At 53.0% G+C, this 17,343-nt stretch overlaps 1 protein-coding gene across 1 annotated transcript; it reads right to left on the bottom strand.

Moving 5' to 3' along the window:
- Positions 1-4,241: 4,241 nt before the first annotated feature.
- PAX1 (paired box 1) lies at positions 4,242-12,866 on the bottom strand (the record flags this gene model as incomplete). Its single annotated transcript, XM_080685724.1, has 5 exons — positions 4,242-4,333; positions 9,206-9,428; positions 9,898-10,040; positions 11,553-12,182; positions 12,587-12,866. The coding sequence occupies 5 exons, from the start codon at positions 12,864-12,866 to the stop codon at positions 4,242-4,244; spliced, it is 1,368 nt and encodes a 455-aa protein (XP_080541850.1).
- Positions 12,867-17,343: the final 4,477 nt, after the last annotated feature.

The raw sequence follows: 17,343 nt of genomic DNA, 5'->3' as shown, positions 1-17,343 counted from the left end.
AACAAGCAAACAGGGAAACACACTTGTCAGTGAGCAAGGTTCGCCCATCTGGAGGTTAATTCCACATCGATTTCAAGTGAACTTGGGATAGATAAAAAGAATGCTTGTGCTGGTATTGGTTTTTGCAATTTACTCCCTTTGCCTCCCTCTCTCTTTCCTAACCTAGAGAGTCTGACATCCTTCAAAGGAAAGGAAAATGGCACTCACCAGCCCACTGTGGCTTTGAATACCCGCCAGTGATCTGTAGAAAAAGTCAGGTCGCCTTCAAGAAAGACAGTGCTCTGTGTCTCTTGTCCCTCTGTCTCCTTTTCTTTGGTTTGCTTTTCTTCCTCCTTGCCAAAAAGCAGCCACCTTTCCCTGAGGAGTTCTTGCAATCCATTCTAAGCACTTCCTCCAATAATGAATGCGACAGAATTATCTTTATTCATTTAAAGCACAAAGGCAGCCCTCTTTACAAATACTATTCTTAATAAACTCCTTTGATTTGCATCCATTCAATAGAATAAAATGGGTAAGGTGGAGCTGAAGTGTCTGTATACAAACATCAGATGTCCAGACCGTATCTGTGTGTATCTAGCACAGCTCCTTGCTGTGAGCTTTTAAATAGCACATGTACAGAAACAGAGATATTCTGCTGTCTGCATTTTTTGTCTTGGAAGGATTCACAAAAGACTGTTACAAAGTTCACCTTTAAGAACAGAAATGAGGCTAGGAAGAAACTTTCACTTTTCATTTCAAGGCTTTTATACTGCTAAAATTTTCTAATGATGTGTGTGTGTGTATACGTTATATATATACATATATAACTCTGATTCTTTCAAAAATCAAAAGGTTATTTGACTGATTACATGTCTTTTATGTTTTTCAGTACTCCCTGTGTTTAAAAAAATAATTTACTCTTGTCCGGCCAGTGTGGCCCAGTGGTTAAGCGTCAACCAATGAACCAAGAGGTCATGGTAAGATTCCTGGTCAAGGCATATGCCCAGGTTGAGGGCTTGATCCCCAGTAGGGGGTACGCTGATCAATGATGTTTTGCTCTCATCGATGTTTCTATCTCTCTTTCATCTCCCTTCCTCTCTCTCTCTAAAAATCAATAGAAATATATCTTTTTAATTTTTTTAAACTTTACTCTTAAATTGAAAAGAAAAAGGCAGGTGCTAGGACAAAGACAAGTTGCCTTTGGGGAGCAATCCTTCCTCAAGTTATTCTACCCTGACATGGTACTATGTAATTTTATCATGCATCCCCAGTACCTCCACGGATCCCTATGCATAGAGAACAAAAATACAATACTCAATGAGATCTTTTGAAAACTGTTTAAATTTCTGGGTCCCCCATCAACCATAGAAATGACTCCCCTACTTTCTGTTAACAACAAAATTCTCTCCAGTGAGGTGAAGGGACTCCAGGCCAGCCTTTCTCCAGGCCAGGTCCCCGTGGGTGTCGCCACATTGAAGCATGCAGTTCACAAGTAGAAACAGGAAGGCCTAGAGACGTCACAGGCCTCTGTCACACTTCAGTGGAGCAGGGATTTAACCCAAGCTCACTGGGACTTCCCATGGCCCTCAGGCTCAAGAGTAAAGGCATCTCCCAGCATACCCCATGTGAAATGTGGCACTGGGTGCTGCCCCCCTCTGTGAATGCTCACCCCAGAGCCAAGGAACTGGGAAAGACTCACCTGCAGCCACAGGTTAAGGGAACCACGGGGGACAGATTTGAAAAGCTCCTCACTTTGAAGGTGGCATTTACAACACAGGCACCTTCCATTCATCCTGGTTTGCTTTTCTCAGCTCTTCTCACCTTTCACTGGGCAACCCAAACACAGAGGTGGGAAGTGGCAGGGAAATGGGGATTGAGGCAACTCAGGAATAGAGGCTGTTTTATATAGTCTTCTCTTTTCTTCAGAAAGGGCTGAAATGCCTTCTTCCTGGCCCAGGCAAGCCAGTCCTCCTCTAGGCAGCAAAGAGGGACACATGAAAATGCTGCAGATGACTGAGTATGTAAAGCTTATCTAAGCAAGTGAGAACAGGCTGAGAGGATGGGGGGGGGAGGGGGGACGGGGGCGGGATTTGAAAGCATGTTTCTTTTTCTTAGCTTATTCCTATTACCATTGTGACCAGCTTTTCTACGGGAAATGCTGGCACCATAGGCTGATGACCCCAGGCTCAAAGTTCAAGCCCCCATCCTGGCTTTCTGAGGAGATGGGATCACCCAGTGTTTGTGCTAATGCCCTGTAATTCATAGCTTGCTGTGTAGTCCAGAGAAAAGAAACCAAATGGCTAGCCCTCAATATTCCTATCTATAAAATGGAACCTTTCGAAAGGCAAGAGACTTCACAACCTGCGGAAAGTTTCAATGTGAAAAAGGCAGATGTTCTATTATGATTAATACCTTCAGCAGGTATGATTACAAGACGCAACACAGAGAGTTCCCCCACTGGTTCCCTCCACACGCATCCAAACAGGCAGCTCCACTTACAAGCAAAACCTTCAATTCAAAAATCTCTTCTGTTAGTTTTAGAAAACCAAACACAGGAAAGGACAACAAAACAACCAGCCAATGACCCCTTTGTAGATAGAAATCCCTAGCTCATTTGGTGGCCCCAAATAATTTTCCTTAGCTTTTGGAACGTTAGAAATGTTCTGAAAATTCCTCCATTTTTGCTCACTGCCTTTCCGCCACTTTATTACTCTCAGGAGTAACTTCATCTTAGGATGATTCCTGCATATTGCCTCTCTACCTCAGTTTCCCAGGCCCCTCCTGAGGTTCCCAGGAACGAATCCCTGAAAATGCTCCTCTCATTTCACTTTCTCTTCCACCTCCTGCCCAACCTGGGCGGTAAGTGCTAATGAATGAACCAATACAATAATTTTGTCTTAATAGTGTTTGTACCAGAAACTCAGAGGTTGAGTAGGTGAGGCATGCCTACATACCATTCTAAACCGGACACAGACTAGTTCATTCTTACAAAGCCTTCCGATGCTCTCCTTTATTCAAAGGCAGCTGTGTTTAACAGGTGATGTCAGACTCTCACCAGTGACATTTTCATGATTATAAAAGTTGCAGTTTATGTCCAGAGTCCCGCCACCAGTGCACCTGAACCTGAAAGAAGTTAACAGTTCTTGTGTCCCATTCTAGAAGATACTTTCAGGGGGGTTTCTGACCCCCTATCCCTTGCAAACCAGAAGCCAGATTGCACCTTCGTACCCCGGAAGCAGTCTGTAGTTTAAATTAACAAATGTGCTGACCCCTCTCCCCTCCCAACACCAGAAATAGTGCTTATGCATTTACCGTGTGCCAGATTCCCTCGGGTTAGGTGTGCAGGGGTGGGGAGAGACACCTCCAGGGCTCGCAGTTTTCCAACTAGAGAAAACCGCAATGGCCCCAGCGCCCCCTCCCCATACCCCAACCTTCTTTGGGGTGACAGCATCTCAGAGGAAGCAAAGGGTTGTTCAGTCACTGGGCACTGAGAACATATAGATTTCCAGATAATATATCCTGGGAGAGGGGAGGGAGAGGAAAATTAATGGAGTTTTGTGCCGGTTCGTTATTATAAAAATATAAAAGATTGTGGCCTCTCTTTCTCGGTTCCAGACACCTCCATCAGGGCTAGGGGATATAAGGTTGGAAGCTAAAGAGTCCCAGCTGCTGAAGGGGAGACTGTCTGAGGCTCTCCTGGGTGTCAGGGAAGCAGGGGGAAGGTGGAGAAACATAATCATTGACTGTTAAAGGCTCCAAAGAGAGAAGGTGGTGGTCAAGATTAGACCACAGGGAAGGGAGCACAGTGGACAGGGAAGAAGGGGGATGAGAGAAGAAAGCAGGGGCGCTAAAGAGGAAAAAAGATTAAAGGACAAAGGGAAGGAAGGGGAAAACGGGACAGGAAAGGAAGGTAGGGTAGGAAGGAAGGAGGAAGGAAAGAAGGAAGTAGGGAAAGAGGGAGGGAGAGAGCCGAACAATCCTGGGAGAAGGAGGGAAAGGCTGGCCGAGGGAGGCCACGTCGGAACAAGGTTACAACAGTCGAAAGCCAAAGTCCAGAAAAGCCTGAAAACCCTGGCCCACGACCTTAGTGTGGCCGCGGGGTCGGGGGGAGCGGGCTGACGGGGCCTGCCCCCGCGGGCCGGCTCCGGCACCTCCTCGGCGTGTCCTCCGGTCCTTCGGTGCCGCCCAGGCTGCAGGGCCGAGTCGCGCGCCCGGGTCGCTCCGCCGCCTGCTCCCGGCTCGGGCTCGGGGCAGCGCTACCCCTAGGAAGTCGAGGCCGGGATGGGCAGTCCATGTAAGCTACTGAGGCTGTCCGGGGCCTTGCCGCCGGGGCTGGGCGGCTTCCGATCGACCACTGCGGGAGGAAGCACAGGGGCGTCGGGTCATTGCCTGGCGCGGCGCAGAGTCAGAGACAGACCGGCGGGCGGGCGGGGGGGGTGGGGAAGAAGGGAGGTCCAGGACGCCCGCAAATCAAGGGGACAGCGCGAACATCCCCGAAAGGAGTCGCTGGCGAGGGCAGCCTTGCAAGTGGCTCTCCTCGCAAGGCCATTTGCAGGTGCTCCGAGACTGCTGACGCCGTACAATTCCCTTTGCACCGCGCCTGCCTAATAAAGAAGCGATGGGTGCAGGGAGGTGCTGACGACCCGCGCACCGCCGGGCCGGAGAGGTTCTCGAATCCAGTCCAAGACCTCTGGGGAAGGGAGCAGGGAACTGAGACCCGCACACCCCTCCTCCCCGACCTCTACTCACCCACCCCAGACCCCAGCCGCGCGCACTGACAAGAGGAGCGGCGAGCGCGTCAGGCCCGCTGTCCCTCCCAGCGGCTCGGGGCGCTCTGGGTGGGCAGGGGGAAATCGAGTGGGGAGCGGGTCACCAAAGATGCCCCTTGTGGAGGGAGGGCTCCCGGCCGCCTGGACGAGCTTTAAGTGGGCGCCGATTTCGTTTTAACCCGCGGCCCGAGCATCCAGATTCTCTCACTGCTGTGAGCACAGCGCGCTGGGGGCTGGGGGCGCCGGATTTAGTGACCGTAGGCTTGCCAAATCGGGCGGCATTCTGCGCGTGGCTCTGTTATTTAGGCTTTGTGATAAGGGCCCCAGTTTTGCTACTGGACGTCAGAAAAGTGATGCAACCTCTGGTTTTCCTTTCCATTCCCCGGACGCTCAGCTTTTCCTGCACTAGGAGGCACAAGCTTGGTTATACCTAAAGGCGCCTGCTTTCAACTTTGTTCTCCCCCCTCGTCCCCCCCCCCGCCCTCAACAAGTCCTCCTTTAAAGGGGGGCATGGGAGCGCCTCTCTTTGGGTTGAGGGGGAACTCTGGAGTTTCCCCCCCCCCCCCCGCAGCTGCCCCTGCCCAGCCCCCGGGGGAGGAGGCGGGCAGATTACTGTGGGTGCGAGAAGCTGGGCCCCACACCCCTGCCCTAGGGACGCACGTACACACAGCACAGGCATGCACGCACATCAGGTTTCTCAGAGGTTGGAAGGAATCTAAAGACCTTTCCCGGGCAGAGTGACCCCTCCACTCCCCCACCCCCCCCGCACCACCCCACCCCACACCTCCTCTCAGCTCTCTAAACACGGTGGTAGCCGCTCAGCCAACGAAGTTTTCCGATCTTTTTTCCACCCTGTACACACACTGCAAGGTGAGGACCTGTTTAGAAAACATCTGAGGAGTAGGTTTCTCAGCCTAGGGCCGGTTGCTTAGAGACAAAGGCGTGAAAAATAAACACTTGGAGCCCAGAGATAGGTTCTACCCGCTCCGCAGGTCGAAATTTTAGCTGTCCACCCAGTCCCTCCCCATAGGCCCCTCCTCCCCGCCTTTCCCACAGCAGGATGGGGCGGGGGGCAACCAAAGTGGGTCTGTCTGGGTTCTCAGAGGCTGGGGCACCAGTGCATTGGGCTCTTTGCACGAGTTTTAACTTAATCTTAGGGGACACGCGTTTTCAAAATATTGGGACTGCGATTTCAGAGCCACCGGAACCACGGGGATGGGGTCGGAAGAAAGCGGGAATCTCCGTGGGTTGGAGTCTCCCAGGGCTGGGTCAAGTGAGACCCTGGTTGCAGGTGGCTGGGCCCTATTGCTCTCTGGCAAAGTTTGCTTTTAGGATCTATTTTTCAAGAACGAATCCCCAGCAGAGATAACTGGAAGGAAGCTGCAAGTTATCTGTAACAAATATAAACAAATTTTTCTTTGAACGTATGCAATATCTTATAGATTTGATTTCCAAATCTTTAGTTGTTCCAAATCCCTGCTGAGAAGGGTTTAGAAGGTTTTGAACGTTTCTGAAAACACACTGTAAATACCAGTTGTCTGGAAGGAACCTCCTGTGGGGGTGGGGAGGAGGTGGCCTGCCCTGGCTATGAAAAGACATTTGGATTGGTGTCCAGAATCCCAGAATATCAGTGTCCCTCTAGGTTCCCAAGAATTAAAATTTTCTTTCACGGATGGGAAATGTAAATTATACTTTCTTGCCTACATAATAGGGAACCCACACGCATTACTCTTTACCAAGATAAAATACATAAATTGTGGTGCTTAATCTGGCTTAATTTTGCTACCTTCAGAACAATGAAGCCCTTTCCTAACACAGCCACTTTGTTCTGGGGCATTTCAAGCTCAACATTAAAAACAAATTACGACCCGTAGGTGCGTAATTCTGCTGCTTAATTGTGACTTTCCTTAGGGTAACCGCTAATGTTCATTTGCACCTGATTTACAGGATATATGAACTAGATTATTAAAAATATTTGTTTTTACTGAGCATTCATGATATTAAATTGTTTTCAGTGAAGAAAATTTTTCCTACTAAAAAAACAATTCAGTAAATGCTATTCCTGTCATTCTTATTAACGGAGCAAGCCCTATAGTAATTGTCTTGTGGGATGTGTGTTTGAATATAATTTTAAAACAATCATTAGAAAAAAAGGCAGTGATTCCGATCACTTTCTTTGTAATTTTTCAAAGACCCATTGGGCATGGAAGATCTTTGAAGTCAGCTTTTCTGCCAGTAAGAATAAAAATTCTTAACCCAAATAGGTGTGTAATTCTCATTATTTTTGTGTTCCTTGTTTCAACACAAACACTTGTGTGCCAGTTTGAGAAATCATTTTTTAATGTTGGACCTAATTTATTCCATTACCCTTTCCCTGTGTTTTTTAAGAACTGTGAGGATCAGGAAATTAAGTTATTAATTTAATAACTAATGTAGCTAATTCTTACTACAGGCTTTGAAAATTAGTGAGCTGTTTCATAATAGAAAGTGACTATAATGGTAAAAGGGACATGAATGCAAGTGCCTTTCAATGGTTCTGTTTTTCTGAAAGGAAAGTGTCTTCTAAAGAAAATCAACCACCAATGAAACCCCACCCCAATTAACTTGAACTAGTTTAGAATTCAGAACTGTGTGTTTTACCTTTGGATTGTTACCTATGGGTCATAATTTGTTTCTAATGTTAAGCTTGAAATGCCCCAGAACAAAGCGGCTGTGTTAGCAAAGGGCTACATTGATCTGAAGATAGCAAGCCCTTTCCTAAGTCTTCTTTCTCCTTTGATCAGCCCAGGCAAAATCTTTTAAATTTGTAGATACATCTTCTAATTCAAATGAACCTGCTTAGTTAAATGATTTGTATAATGAGGTAAATTCCATGTCAATTTCTAATTCAACAGATAACTTCAGTTGTCCAGAAAACAGGTAGATTTGAGGCTAACGACAAGACGCTGAGCAAAGCACTCACCATGAGATCCTTATTGGTCCTTAACCGTAAAGCTTTAGAGGAGCTGTCATCCTTAATTTTTTAAATTTCCTTTACTTGATTTTCCTATAAATGAGCAACTGGTGTTATTTTATTTTTAAATTAAGTTTAAAGCTTAAGGAAGTTCTAATTCTCAATTTTTATAATTTATATCCCATAATGTTTGTCCTTTAGGAAAAGTAAAAATAAAAAAATATATTTTTGTTTTTTATTGATTTACTTGACTTCTCTCTCCCTCCCTCTCTCCCTCCCTCCCTCCCTCCCTCAGATCAGGCTACTGTGTCTCCTAGGAAATAAAGCTTTTTGCCTGCCCCCACCCCCACTCTGCGTTGGCAGGTCTGAGGTGGATCAGGCTTGTAAAGAGCCTTCTGGAGCACCCCTGACCCCAAGGTTTGTGCTCAGTCTCCTTCCCTGCAGAGGCTGGGACCCCCTGAGGCGACTCCTTCCTTTCGCAGGTTAGTTGGAGTTGCAAATTTCTAGTGACAGAACCTATTGCAGGCAGGTTCTTCGAAATTAGCAAATTCAGCCAGTTCTTTCACCTCTGAGGAAAATGAGGACTCAAGCACCAGCAGATGAGCTTTTCCCAATTTATAGGGGGGAAAAAAACAACAGAACCTGGGGGTCAGTGTAAGAAGACACCCCTTGCACTGTTGACCAGCAATTAAATGCCTCAAATCTGTTAGTTTGGCTTATCCTGGAGTAAATTTATGAAGGAGGGAGAAGAGGAGAGAAAACTCGCAGCCACAATTCCTACAGAAAGAAGTACCCTAAACCACAGAGTTGAAAAAGAGTCTAAATTTAGGGATGCATGTTCTTTCCTTTCCCAAGAATGAAATTAAGAAAATGAACTCAAGGGAAGACCAGGGTTCTTTAAAGAAGAAGGAGGAGGAGAGAGAGGAGAAGAAGGAGAAGAAGAAGGAAAGAAGGAGGAGGAGGAGGAGAGGAGAAGGGAACCTGGGAAGAAACAGATGGCAGTGCAGGTCCAGGAACCTGGGCAGGTCCACCACATAAGGCAAAGCTCCTCAGGCCCCAGAAAGGTGAAAGGTGAACCTGAATGATGCTTCTATTCTATGGATGGAGAAATGAGGCGCAGAGAGAAGCAATAACTTGGCCAAGGGCACAAGAACAAGATCCAAACCTGACCCAATTCTTCTCTCTCTCTCTCTCTCTCTCTCTCTCTATCTCTATCTCTATCTCTATCTCTATCTCTATCTCTATCTCTATCTCTCTCTCCAAGAGGGGAGGGGTGGAATCCTAAGGCATCTCTCAACTTCTGCCACCTTTCTAGGTACGTGCATTGGCATACACCTGTTAGAAATCAATCTGATCCAAGAAACTACAGGTTTAACCCAGAAGGAAGGATTTAGGCTGGGTACCAAATCTCTCTCACTACCTTTTCCCACGATTACACCCCCTTCCTTGCACCCTTCCTAACCTCTCTCCATTCATCCGACCCATTCCCACCCATGCCGCTCACCTTCTCGGCTGGGATGCTTGAAGGTCATCGCCGCTGCGAGCTCCCCACCGTGCACCGTGAGGCTGGCCCCGGGAGACGCCAGCGGGGGAGCCTGTGCGGGCGGCCAGGGCGGGCCTGGGGCGAGGTAGCCCCCGGCGGGCGAGCTGTACACGCTGTGCTGGCTGGAGGCCGGGTAGGCGCAGGCTGGGAGGAAGCTGCCCACTGCGGAGAGGCCGGAGGCCGACTGTGCGGATGGAGAGGGACAGACCATCAGCAGCAGGTAACCCCGCAACGAACGGGGGATCCTCCTTTCCCCTGCTGTCCCCTCAATTATCCCCTCGCAACGCTTGGCCTCTAATTTTCCTAGGAAGGACCCTGGCAAAGTGATTTCCACTCAAATTGTTATAAATAATAATGAGATGAGGGGGATCGTGGTATTCACCAGCCCAGCTGGGGTTTAAAGATACTTTTTGTAGCAGAAGTATCTTGGCAAAAGGAAACTCAATCCCCTCAAAAGCCAGCTTCCCCCAAAGAGTGCGCTTGAGAAAAGAAGAGAAAATGCTGAGAGGGCCCTGGGTGGCCGGGCTGCCAGACACCGGACACGTATGGCCTGGGGGGTTTTCTCTCCTCTCTTTCTCTTTCTCCCTCCACCCCGACCCCCAACTCTTTAGCTCTTCCAGTTAAGGACACCTCCTTACCCGACCCTTGGTTACCTGAGTGTATTTAATGTCCGCCTCTAGTGCTGGTTTATCCAGCCCATTCACTGCCGAGGTGGCCGGGAAGGCCGTGCGGTTCACGCTGGCCCAGTCTTCCATCTTGGGGGAGTAGGTGGCGCCTTCGCTCCCGGCCAGGGCCCCTGAGGGGACACAGGACAGGTTAGTGGGGACATCGGAATCTGCTCTGGGCGCGAGCGCGGCCCTCCAGGAGGGTGACACACGTGCCTACAAGCACTCAGCGCATCTCCGAGGGCGCGGCCCAGGGTCCTCCGAACACCTGCGGCCTCCAGATGCTCGGAGAGCGGCCCGAGGCGGCGGGGTGGCGGGCATAGGGTTTCGCTTTCACTCCAAGCGGGGCAGAGGCTGTTCCTCGTTCCTCCAGGCCTGCGACCCGCTTCCCCCAAAACAAGGAGTCTCCGGCGGGGAGACGGCCTGTGAGACGGGGCTGGGCGCACTCGGCCAAGGTGCCTTTCCGCTGTCCAGAGGTGGCGCCCGGAAAGGGTCAAGTTCAAATCCAAAGCATACTCCTGAGAATTATATGGGTTTCTCAAGGTCTCAACACGTGTCTGGAGGGTTTGGAGACGGTTCTCCTCAGAAATGCCTCCAGAGATGTCCTGGATCTCCCCAAAGAGGCGTCAACCAGCGAACAGGGCAGCCCCCCCGCTCGTGTGTGCGCGGGAACCCAGAGAAAGCTCCAGAACTGAGAGCAAACCTGGTGAGGCCACCTCCCAGCCAGCTGCCCACAGGTTGTTCCAGGGGGAAGTTCTGCACCTCACCTCCCACCCCCAGACTGGGTTTGAGCCACCGGAAGAAACAAACCTTGTATGAGGCCTGGGCAGCGCGCCCCACTGTCGTTGGGTCTAAGCTTTCCTTTCTTTCCGCCGCCCCGACCCCCTCCTCTTTGGGGCTATGGTGAACTTTGCTTCTTACTCACATAAGAGCTTGCTAGCCCTTGCCTGGCTGCTGGGACAGGAGACAGTGCGAAGAAAATGGGCACTCAGTCCAGCCCAGGCACATCTTCCCGAGCCCCGCATCAAGGCCGCCCCAGTCTTCTCTCCCTACTCCACCTCCTCCTCCCCTGAGAGAGATGACCAGCAAGTGTGCAGAGTTCTAATTACAGACAAAGGGCACATGCTTGTGAGTCCTGAGGCGCCACCACCAGAGATCCCAGCTCCAGAACCTGCAACACCGCCAGGCCTGTCTGAGGTCACTAGATAAGACCGGCCAGGTGGCCCTTTGCCTTTTACCCGAAAGAGCCTTTGGCCTGGGAGGGACAGAACCTTTTGGGAAACGGTGAGGGATCCTGAAAGACCCTTAAGAAAGGGCCACAGAATTGACTGAGGTTTGTTTGACTTAGATCTGGCGATAGGGGTTTGCATACTTTTTTGCAAGAATTTTTTTTTAAAAAAAGGCCATTTCAGGCCTCCAAATTTGTGGTCGGCGATTGCTCTTCCGGGAAATATTTTCCGTATTTGTCATAAAAAGTTCAAGATGTCTCCCACATTAGGCCCCGGACCCTCAAACTCCCTGGCCAGCCCTAGCCTCCCCTGAGCCAAAACAGGTCCAAGGAGGGCTAGGAGTTACCCCTCATCCTCACGCCCAAGCCCTCGTCTTCAATTCCAAGAAGGCTCCAGAAGGCCTCCACGACTGACCTGTTTGCTCCATAAACGTCCGGATGCCCAGGATGTTGCTGACCGAGTGCGCCGAGGGCCAAGAGCGGGGAATGCTGACGTGGCCTGCGGCGCCTGGGACCCCGTGGTGGCTGCCCATCTTGGCGCCGGTGGGGGACACGGGGCTGGGGTAAGGGTACTGATAGATGTGGTTGTAGGGCAGCGCCGGCTGTGGCGGCGGCTGCTTGCTTGTCTCGTAGGGCCCGGGCTGCGCCAAGCTGCCAATCTTATTGCGCAGGATGCGGCTGATGGAGCTCACCGAGGGCACGTTGTACTTGTCGCAGACGCCGTCGGCCAGCAGCCGGTCGCGGATCTCCCAGGCAAAGATTCCAGGGTCTCCCTGCTTGTAGTCCCGGATATGCTTGACTACGTTGGGGGTGGTGACTCGGGGTTTGCTGCCCCCGATAGCCCCAGGCAGGATGGAGCCGGTCTCGTTGTAGCGCGCCAGGATCTTGCTCACGCAGCCATGGGAAACGCGAAGTTGCCGGCTAATGTCACAGGGTCGGATGCCCAGCTGCGCTAGCTCCACGATGCGCAAGCGGATGGCATTGGGCAGGGGGCGTCCGTTGACGAACACGCCGCCCAGCTGGTTTACCTCGCCGTACGTCTGCTCTGCGGACGCACCAGAGGACAGTGAGCGGAAGGGGAGAAAACACCAGCGGGTTAGCCAGGGTGGTCGCACTGAGCTAGGGGCCGCACCCAGGCGCGCCTCGGGAAGTGCGCGGCGGATACCCAGAATCTGCGGCAAACAGCCTGGGTCTGCTGCCTCCGGAGTAGGGCGCGGCGCACTACAGCCCTCCGCGCCCTTTTGAGGGGGTCTCAATTGGGACATCCCATCCCCGGACGCGCCGAACTACCCCCACCCTACCCAGAAGGGAGGGGATGTGCGGAGAACACCGCTCGTCAGGGACCCACGACCTGGTCTCCGAGGGAAAGCAGGCGAGAGAAAAAGGAAGTGCCAGGACACAATACACCTCATCAGCCCTCCCGCGCCCTGCTGGCCGCCCGCCCCTTACCCATGGCGCGCGGGCCCGCCAGCTGCCTGGCGCCGGGGCGGCCGGGGCTGGGCCCGGCGCAGTACGGGAAAGCTCGGGAGCCGCTGCCGCGAGAGAGGCATAGAGGGAGGGCGCGCGCGAGCCGAGAGCCGCGGCGGCCGGGCCGCGGGCTTGCAACGCGCTGTGCCGCGCCGCCAGGCGCCTTGCCGCCAGTCCCCCGGCCCGCCGCCGCCGCCGCCGCCGCCGCCCGCTCCCAAGACACTCTCCACTCCCGCGACCCCAGGCCTAGGGTGAACTTCATCCGATTAAGAGAAATTCGTCTGACCGGGAGGCTGCGGCGTGTGAAGATCAATTTTACGTGTCCTCCACGTCAATCTCGGCAGTCGCGCCGGAGACGCGCGAGTTGGCAGCCCATTGGTTCCCGTCACTGAACCCCGGCGCCCCCCTCCCCTCGGTGAAACTCTACCCCCTCCCTCTGTCCTCCCTTTTCGGCCCTCCTCCGGAACCCATCCCTATCCCCCCTACACACACACACACACACACACACACGCACACGCACACGCACACGCACACGCACACGCACTGGCACAGTCCCAACCCCAGCTGGGCCTGGGACCTTCCCCTCGCTCTGCTGTCCTCGCCCCTTGTACCTTTCCGGTTTTGATACAGATGGGTAGTCATTTCAAACTGACGAATATTTAATAGTACTAGTACTACTTTGGATTTCAGTTTTACTACCACCTCCACTGCCATTACTGCTAAGATATCAGAGGATTAAAGTTGATAATGGCAAGACGGTCAGTGTGTGGCTGCCTCTACCACCCCTTCCCCTGGGCATGGGATACGGGGCATGGGAAGCATGGTGCCAGTGCCCCATTTCTGAGCTTTTGAGCGGCACCTTGAGTGTTCAGCATGATGTAGGGCGACTGGCCCAAGGCATGTGCTCTGTCCCATTTCTGACTGATACCCCAATCCTGCTTGCAGGAAATCTTTACAGTGTTGTAAGGAGTTCAGTGTTGTAAGAGGTGCACATTGTAGAGTCTGTCTCCCTGAGAACAGGCCCACCCACCTGAACTCACTCCTCTCTGAAGTGACACAGGAAGAGTCAGAACCCGTTCTGACCTTTGCCCCCAAAGACAGTTCTTTTCATCCAGGCCTGGAACCCCAATCCTTCCACACCTGAGCTGCCTGACTTCACCTTTCACACAGCACGGAGGCTTCCAGGGGGTCTTTGTTAAACTGCTGAAGGGGCCTTTCCCCTCCATTTAAGGGGGAGGGGATATGCAGCCTTGAACTGCGTGTGCAGGAACTGTCTGTCAACTCTTTTCTCCATGTCTATCTTGCATCAGCGCACACTCTGGCCTTTCCCAGCCTGTGTGGCTGACCGTGGCAGTCTCAGAGGGAGCTCCTCGGTGGGATCCAGGAGAGAACAGGTGAAGAGAGAAAGCTCCTGGTTTTGCCCAGACTGACACATGGAGGTCCTGACCTAGGAGTTCCCAGCTTGGGGCCAGTAAGCCCAAGGGCTTGGGTTGAAAGTACAGGAACAGGGAGGGGTGCCTAAGAGGGATCCTAGGAAGACCCGTGGTTCTCAGGACTCCCCGTGCTCCCAGCTCTCCAGATGGAGCAGGAAGAATTTTTCCCTCCCCTCCCCGAGTCTAAAGCTTGGGAACTGGTAGAGAGCTACGTGTGACATCCGCGGGATGCTGCTGCTGCGGGAGGTGCACTTGCACCGCATCAGCCAGCCTGGGAGCAGCGGCGACCGAGTCCCTGACTCCTTTCCCTCCGCTGTGGGACCTGAAAGTGTCGATGGCTCCGAATTAAGCTGTCCGAATGTGTCAATCAGGAGGGCCTAAGCCACAAATCCTGTGTCCTCTGGAGGGAGGGAGCGGGGCTCTGCTGATCTGGGGCTTGGGCCACAGGCGAGAATTATCCTTGGAAAGGAAATCCAAGTTTAAAAGAGGTGAGGACTTTCCCCTCCTGCATCATGAAAAACATAGTGCAGCCTCAGGGAGGCCACGGGGACGCGGAAGAGGACAGTCACTGCTCTGGCAAAGGGTGGGGCAAGATCGGGATGAGGGCAGGGTAAAGCGATGGTTTGAATTACGGTGCGAAAACCGGAGGCAGGGGTTCTGCAAAGAAGCAGAGCCGCGGACTGCACGCTCTAGCCGCGGGGCTCCCCGAGGCTGCGTGCAGTGCGAGGCGCTCTGCTCAGTTCTGACTAGGTTATTTGGACCCTGTTTGCCCCTGATCTAGACTTTCAAGTTACCTGAATTTCAAGTCGGGCCCCAAAGACCGAAAAGGTTGATTCCTAGAGCTGGAAACTGCAGTGTCCATAACCCAGAGCATCCCGAGATGTGGTGAGACGGCGAGGAGTAGACAGGCACGCTCAGAAAAAGAGATAATGAAGCTGATGGTACTTCGGTAAGAGCTGGTTCGCCCCCATGGCTCTCAGGGGAGCATCGTCCCACCTCTGCCAGTAGAGCGCCGGGCGCTGGCAAAGCATCACCTCCCCATTCCGCTCGGTGAAGGCCCTGCGGGCCAGGGATAGACGGTTGGGAAACGGCGCCGGGGGGTAGGGGTGGGGGCGTCTCTGGGGCTCCAGAGCCCGTCCGCCCTGACGCACATCCTACCTTCCTCCCATTCCCCATCTCTCCAGCAGCCAACTGCTCGGTGTGGGACTACGCAGCTCTCGCAGCAGCCCGATCACAGCCAGCCTCCGGAAAAGCTTACAGTTTGTCGCCCCCTGTCGGCCCGCGGACCGGCTCCGCAGGTTCCCGAGGCCGGCTGGGTTAGGGGAGAAGTGGCCCAAAGGTGGGGTTGCAGAAGGAAAGCAAACGTCTCTCCTACCTCCGGGGGATGCGACTTAGTCCTCTCCACGACCAGGAAGCGGCGACGCGGCCGGCGCTGAGCGCGCAGAGGTATAAAGCTCGCGGGTTCCATGTTTGGCTGGGTTTGGCTCCCTTGTTTTGAGCGCCCTGGGCGCAGCGTGGGACAAGATGAAGAGCGGCTCCCCGAGGTACAGCAGACGCGGAGATAAGGGCGCGCGCCGGCCCCGGGGACTTGACGCGTCTAGCGGGGGCTGGACGCCCAGAGAGGCAGACGACAGATTTCAGGGGCCCCGAGAGGCCTCGGGAACTGACCCAGGTTTCCCAAAGCAGAGAAAGGAGAGGGAAGGTCCGTGCCAAAAGCGTGAGGCAAAAAGGAGGCAGGAAGAGGGTGCCTGCCCTCCTAGGGACTGGGCAAGCGGCGGCAAGAGGGGTTTTGGGTGAATACTTGCCGCCTGAGCCCAGAACTTGAATGTTAAGGCTGCGAGTGTTTCAGTGACAAGGTCGTCTTTGGAGCGACAGTCGCCCCCACTTCACCTCTCCTGCGTCTCTGTGATTCTTGGTGGAGCAGTTTCGGGGAATTATCTGGGTGCCCGTCGCGATAAGCCAGGGTGCTCCGGGTACCCGTGTGTTTCGAGGTCTTCAGGAGAAACCGAAACAAGCAAATGAAAGCCCCTCTCAAGTCCCGAAGGGCGGAAAGAGCAACCGCGGGCTCGGCGCTTTTTGACTCACGACCGAGAAGGGGAAACACGGGCCGCTAGCGTCCCCGGAGGGCCCTGGGCTTAGCCTGGGCCGGACTAACGACCATCGCCGGTACCCCCGGCCTCCCCCCTGGAGAGCAAGGTCAGGACCTGGGTTCTCCCAAACAGCCGCGCCTCGGGCCTGAGGGGCCCTCCACGTTCCAGCGTGTGACCTGGCTCAGCTCAGGCCGAGCGCTTTTGTTACGATTTTAAGAGCACTGTGCGGTGAGTCTTGTAGTTGGAAAGCAAAGGTAAACCGAATTTCTTCGTTTTGTTTTCAGTTTTACTTTTTTAAAAAGTAGCGCGGGCTACAAACGCACTTTATGCACCAGTTTGCACCGTGCCCCTCCCCGCAGACACAGTTTTGCAAAGAAAATCCCGCGCGCCGCACTGAAAGAGAGTAGTAAGATGTGGCTAGCTGCAAGGAGACAAATGGTTGTAGGAGCTGACCCAGAATAGGGGACTGCGAGCCCTCTGGGAGCGCTGGAACGGAGAATTAGCTCGCTGGAAAGCGGATGGGAGACGAAGTAACGAAACCCCAACCGGAGAGACTGCACGGGTGAGGGGGGCGGGGAGGAGGAAAGAGGTGGACTCCTGGCTAATTTGGGCCTTCCGAGGGCGGGCGGCGGCGAGCGCTTCCTCCCCAACGGGTGGCCTCGCGGAGAAGGGAGGTGGGGTCGTGGCCCCCTGCACCTGCCGCTCCAGATTGGGACCCGCATACTTCCCAGACCCCAGGAATGGGAAATAGCGCCCTAGGCTTCCCAGACTGCTTGTGACAACGGTGAGCTTGACGCTCTTTGCCTCGCCTCGCATTTTATTTGCTAGCCTGGGAAGGTGTGTTATCCCAAGCGGATCCAGTCTGCAGTGGCACGGTGAGTCCCCACCTCCCTGGCTGCTGACCGCGGAGAATGTCCTTGGAAATGCAAAGGAAGAGAAGCAAAGACATTTTTTTTTTCGTTTTCCTAAAATGAAATGGATAAGCAAGACTAGATTAATATTTTCTGAGTGAATAACAGAACAGTTCCCGGAGTTCGTTTAGAGGCACGGGGGGGGGGGGGGGATTAGAAAAGAGATTTTCGGAGAAGCCCACACTAGAAATAAACAGGGGAATTGAGCGCCGCAAACAAAGATCTAAGGTGCTTTCTACCCTGCAATGCAGGGGTCTGACTACTACATTTACTTTTCTTTTGGAGTAGAACATTCCTAATGTGGC

Source organism: Plecotus auritus (assembly GCF_963455305.1).
Source record: "Plecotus auritus genome assembly, chromosome: 8".
Lineage (NCBI taxonomy): Eukaryota > Metazoa > Chordata > Mammalia > Chiroptera > Vespertilionidae > Plecotus > Plecotus auritus.
Note: the sequence above shows the minus strand (reverse complement) of the source record. Positions and strands in the feature narration are given on the sequence as shown.